We start from the raw sequence: 6,371 nt of genomic DNA on the forward strand, positions 1-6,371 counted from the left end.
AACAATAATATGTAAAATAACATAAAAACAAAATGACATATAATATGCAAAACAATATGAAAACTAGGAACCAATATATTATAAAACCATTTAAAAACCATATGAAAAATATACAAATGAATAACACATGCTAGAATTGAAATAACATATATGTATAGAAAACAAATAAAATATAAATGATTATTAGAATATATATTATATAAAAAGAAATTCAAAATAATAATATATAGAATAATTTCAAATAAAACAAATTGATTTAACTAATGATATATATGAAACTGAAAATCAAATATAAATAATCTATATACAAATATGCTAATTTGTGAAAGTGTTTAATATAAATAAAATATACATAAATAAGCAGATTAGATACATAAATAAATCTAAAAGAATATATATATATATATATATATAAAGATTTAAAAGAAAATATTTACATAAAATAATACAAAATCGATTTATATATACAAAAAACATAATGTTCAACAATTCAAAACTGATGATATAGGAAACATTTACGTATATATAAGCGTAAAAAATAATTTTGTGATAAAATAATATAAATGATATACAAAACAATACATATATATATATATATATATAATGTACATAAAATACAAATAGTTTAATATAAATAATATATACAAAAATAATATAATATTTGAAGCAAAGAATGTTCATAAAAGAGAATTTTAAAATAAACAAGTTATATAATAAAACAAAACGAAAATATACAAAAGGAAATGAAACTAAAACCGTGAAATTAATAAAATAATTCAAAATAATATACTAAGATAATATGTCAAAAAAATGAATGATGAAAATTCATAAAAATACAAAAATATGAATTAAGGAACTTAATTGGAATAAAAACAAGATCAGAGGGATAATTTACAAATAAATCGGATTGTTAAAATAGAATTTAGGACCGGAATAAAATGCGCTCAAATGATCAAGGATTAAAAATGTAAATGGACCAAATTTCAAAATGAAACATTTAAACGCAGGCTAATTTGAAACAACGCGCAAATTCCCAGAAAAAATTACAAATAAAGCAAATTCGAATTGGGGCCCGATCGAGTGGTAGAGCAAAAGGGGGGGACGAATCGCGCAATTATCCCTTCAACAAGGAAACGCGCGGATCTAGGATACGTGGGTCGGGTCATGCAGGGGTCTTCCCCCCTACACGGCGCCTGTAGCAGCCCAAATCTGCCCGGGCCTTAAAACAAAAAACAAAAAATAAATAAATGAATGTTTATTTATTACAGTCCATTTACAATACCATAGCCCACTAACCTGTAGACCCAAATACTTAGAACCCAACTAACCTAAACTACCCACTAACCCGTTTACACCCAACCCACAAACAAGTACGGCCCAAATGGCCCAATTTGTTAACAAAGGATGGAAGACCTAGGGTTTTTGGAACCCTAGGCGCCGCAAACGGAAGGTTCCAGAAGTTGAGCGCCGCAACCATCCCAAGCGTCACGCCTCTTTGCCTCACCCCGCAACTCTGGCCCCGAATCGCGTAGTCAACGTGCAAATCAGCGCCAACATCATCATCATCAGTGCCCGATCATCATTGATCATCGCCAGATTCTCGCTTACCTGCAAAGAAGGAAAGAAACAGCAGCAAACAAACAAAACAAATATGGAAAGAAATAAAAGATTTCTTCCCAAAATATGTAATAGAAATAGTGGCTATAAAAGCCTCCTTTGTAACCTGTAAACGGGCGGATAGATACACAAATTTAATAAAAAGAGCACGGTTTTACACAAACTTACGATACCAACAGTCGATCGAAAGTAGAGGTGATTCATTTTATTTTTTTTCTTTTGTTCTTAATATATACAGATAAAATGCTAAAAGATAATACAAGAAGGTTACCCTTTTTCGCCGTAAAATGAAACATTTCGTATTCAGACCGCCTTACATAGAGGAGTCAGCGGGGGCGCGTGGGCGCGTGGGCACCTGGAAATGGAGGCTCGACGGAGCCCGAACCTTGCTTTCCCCTCTCATTTCAGAGAGAATTTTAAAGTTTTTTAAAACACGGTTTCTAAAATGAATTTTGAAACAAAAATTGACTTTTATAGCAATACGAAAACGATGTCGTTTTGGCTTAACTCAATAAGCATAAAACGGCGTCGTTTCAAGGCTTAGATCCGCGTGTTGACCTGATTACCCGGGGAGGATCCGCGTGTTTTTGTAGATTGGGATAATTTCCCAATTGGTCCTTCCATGTTTTTTAATATTTACAATTTCATTTTCTTTTTATTGGGCCACTATATTTTATTTTTGTTTCAATTTAGTCCTAATGACCATTATAAAGCTTATCTTGGGAAGACGTCGTTTTGGGATTAGGGTTGAATTACCCAATGAGTCCCTCAGTTTTTAGCGTGTGTTTTAATTAGGCCCAGTTTTGTTTTATTATTTTGCATTTAACCCCAAATTCTTTAATTAAATTCAATTTTAATCCTTTTTATATATTTAATTTATTTTAAATACCTTATATATTATTTATTTTTTCTTTTTTTATAAAATAGTACATATTATTTTATCGATTATATTATTTATGTTATTATATTTTATTTATATATTTTATTATATTTTGTTATATATATTATTCCTTATAGTGTTTTCCTTTTATTATATATTATTTCACTATCTATTATTTATTGGTATATAAAAGTTAACAATTGCAAATATTTATAAAATAATACATATATTTTTATTATATTTTTAATGTTTAGTATTTTAAAATTTACTACAAATAACATATTATTTTTATAAGTATATTAAGTTATTATATTATGTAATGTATTTTATATATGTATATATTAATCATTTCTAAAAACTCACCTTCATCATTTATACTTTGTTTTAAATATTTTATTAAATACTTCATCTTTTTTAAATTTTTCTTTTGTATTTTTTTCTTATCTTTATTTTTGATTTGTATGTTCGTAATTTGGTATCTTATTGTATTTACTAAATATTATTTTAAAATGGTAACAATATCTCACCACCTATTTATTATTTTTATATTTATTGCTTACCACATTTGCATAAAATTGATTACTTATGTTGTTTTAAGTTATATTTTATAGAATATTGTTATACATTATGAAATTTATATATTGCTAGATTCATTTCCTTCTATGTTATATTTTGTCGAAATATTATTATGTATTACGTAATCTATATTGTTATTTTCATTATATTCTATGATTATAACTGTATAAAAGATAACGTATATTACGTAATTTATGCCATTATTCATCATCTTTTATATTATATTTGCATGAAATGTTAAAATAGGTATTATGTAGGTTAATTTACTTAATATTGATCCTTTGTAATATGATGCATCATCATTTTAAAGAACTTTTGTATTCCATTCGATCCGAAAAGATTTTTTTAGGCAATGTTTTTGGTAGTTAGGGATTCGGGAAGTAGTGCCCTAACATGCGGGGTTGCAATTTCCTGTTTGTCTAAATGCCTAAAACACCCTTCTAAACGATTTTATAAATTACGAGGTGATTTCAGTTACAAGAGTATTAGCATATTGTGTCCTATCATGCTGGATGTGATATTCGTATTCTTTTGGAACGAAGAAATCTCGATTCTAAACTCGAGCTATTTTAATTTCAAAAGGGATCATATTTTTAAATACTTTCAAAATTCTAGCATCAAAGACAGAAAGTTATTCAATTTGGTACCAATTTTTTGGGCGTTACGAGGGTGCTAACCCTTCCTTGTACGTAACTGACTTCCGAACCTATTTTCTCGTAATTTCGTAGACCAAAACATTTTATAAAGTGATCCAATCACACTTTAAAAGATTAGTGGCGACTCCCGTTTTTATTTTTTTAAATAAATAAAAACTCATTTTTTTAAACAGGTTTCGACAGCGCCGTTTCAAACTTTGTACAAAATCTAGCCTAAAACCCTAAAATAATACCTTCAGCCACTTTAACAAATTAGAATAAAGAAAAAAAAAACTAAAACCTCTCCTTATTCATTTGGCTGAACCAGAGGCATCCCTCAACCTCCACTTCGTCTCCATATCATCAAATCGGATCTACTAATCCCCATCAAAGCTTCGATTTCAACGAAGCAAACAAGGATTCAAAGGCTCTTTCAAACAGATAAGTGTTTATGCCTTTATTTATTTTGTATTTTTACATACAATAATGAAGATCAAAGAAAAAAATATAAGCCAAAATCGAAAGAAAAAATGAGAACTCAAATCACCTCTTCCAAGCTGTTTTTTTCTATTCAAACTTTTTGTACAGATTTGTATGCGTAAAAAAATTCCCCCCAATACACTGTTGCACTTGGCTTTTTATAGCCAAAAATGAAAAAAATTAAATACACATTTTCTACTTTCTTCTTTGCTGTATTCTGTTGTGGTTTGTTAACTTGCTGCAGGAGGATCCAGCTAGAGGTGGTGGAGCACGTAGAGCGTGAAGCAACGACTCGCGTGGAAGCTGGCACAAAGGCAGTAGCGGCGCAAGGGAAAGAAACCCTAGGGTTCCAAAAGTTTCAATTTTCCCCGGCCATTTAGGCTATTTTACGATTGGGCCTTATTGTAAAATGAGTTTAAAATTTGGGCTTAAATTTGTATGTGGGTTAAATGTAAATTTGGTATTTATAGACTGTGGACTATATTTTATTTTTATTTGGTTTATTTATTTGTTTGTAAATAAATTTAAAGGCCTGGGCAAAATGGGCCTTCTACAATAGAAATATAAGAATAATAGAAATATAAATAGATAAATAATAATAGTATTTGAATAAGAAAATTTATGGAAATATAATAATAATAGTAATAATATATTAAATTTTTTAATTTAATAATAACGTAGCGAAAATAATAAAAAGAAGACTAATTTGAACCTTAAAACAAAATTTTGGGGCGATATCAGAGATAAATAAAAGAAAAGGAACCAATTTGAACGTGCGAATAACAAGGAGGGACCAAAAGGGCAATAGTCGCCGCCCTCCAAAATGACGTCACTCAAGTAAGGACCAAACTGAAGTCAAAACAAATTATAGGGCCAAAATTAAAAATAATAAAAACTTAATTACAAAACCAAAAGAAAGCGGAAGGGCTAAAAGAGAAATAGCCTATTAATCGAAAACACGAGGATCCTCCAGACGGCTCGGGTCGACGCGTGGGTTAAGGCTGAAACGATGTCGTTTTGGGGCTTAATGTTGAAGTCCAAAACGGTGCCGTTTAGTCCCTATATAAATACCAAAAATCTGGAGAAAGAAAAAGCATTTCCCTTTTATTTCTTTTCAAAAATTTTAGAGGATTCTCTGAAACCCTCTCCTCCTCTCCTGAATTCGGTCGCCGGACCAATCTTCGGCAGCCGTGGTCCGCCGCCGTCGACCACCATACACGGCGGTCAGAACTCCAAAAGGTAAGTTTTTTTTTATACTCTATTTTAATATATGTATATAGTTTAAAAAATGAAAAAGAAAAAAAAACTTTATATATATATACATAAACAGTTTCGAAAAGAAAAAGAAAGAAAAATATAACCACCTTGGTAGATCTGATATTCTGTCTTTGTTTTTGTTTTTTTTTTGTTTTTTTGAACTATATCTTTCTTTCTTTTTTATTGATTTTTTTCTCTGTAAAAATTACATTGACAACATTCGTGGCTTTTTATAGCCGATTATATAGCCTAACCTACTGTTCATTGCTACTATTTTGTTTCAATCCTGTTGCTATTTCTTTGCTTTTCCTTTCTGCTCTGTCTTCTCCTTCTATCCTGTTTTGCAGGGTTAGGCGTGGTCAACGGAAGGGAGCAGGTGGAGGAAGCATGCTGCAGGCGGTGGCAGAGGTCAAAAGACTGGCATGGCAGAGGACTTAGGGGCAGCTAGGGTTTCTTCTGCCTCTTTCTTTGCTAAAAATTTTTTAGATTTTGGGCCATTTGGGCTTAGGTTTTTTTTGCAATTTGGACTGGACTTTATTATTATTTTTATTTGAGCTATTAATATTTTTTTTGTTTTGGTTTTATTTATTTGGATTTGTTTGGGCTGGTCAATTTAGTTGGGTCCGGGCAAATTGGGCCTACTACAACTTGTATAAATTTATTTCTTTTTAAAATATTACTGTAAAAGTGTTTATGCATTAGACTGAGATAGATAGGATATATGATATTAACATTATCTATACTAGCTCAAGTTTAGTTCAGTTCAAAATATTAATCAGGTGACATAGTTGCTAATACTTGCTATGATGTATCTTTACCCTTGGTAGATACAATTAATTTGCATCATGAACAATCGAACTAAAAATCAGAATATATTTGGATTTAACCAAAATAAAAACAAAAATAACCCACACATAGGAGCACAA

General features: G+C 30.2%; 1 protein-coding gene across 1 annotated transcript; it reads left to right on the forward strand.

Annotated features, from left to right (window-relative positions):
- Positions 1-5,197: 5,197 nt before the first annotated feature.
- On the forward strand, positions 5,198-6,117 carry LOC128280470 (uncharacterized). The gene is made up of 2 exons (XM_053018624.1): positions 5,198-5,427; positions 5,793-6,117. Exons 1-2 carry the CDS (start codon positions 5,198-5,200, stop codon positions 5,881-5,883), a joined length of 321 nt encoding a protein of 106 aa, XP_052874584.1. The 3' UTR covers positions 5,884-6,117.
- Positions 6,118-6,371: the final 254 nt, after the last annotated feature.

The sequence above is a fragment of the Gossypium arboreum genome, chromosome 9 (assembly GCF_025698485.1).
Source record: "Gossypium arboreum isolate Shixiya-1 chromosome 9, ASM2569848v2, whole genome shotgun sequence".
Lineage (NCBI taxonomy): Eukaryota > Viridiplantae > Streptophyta > Magnoliopsida > Malvales > Malvaceae > Gossypium > Gossypium arboreum.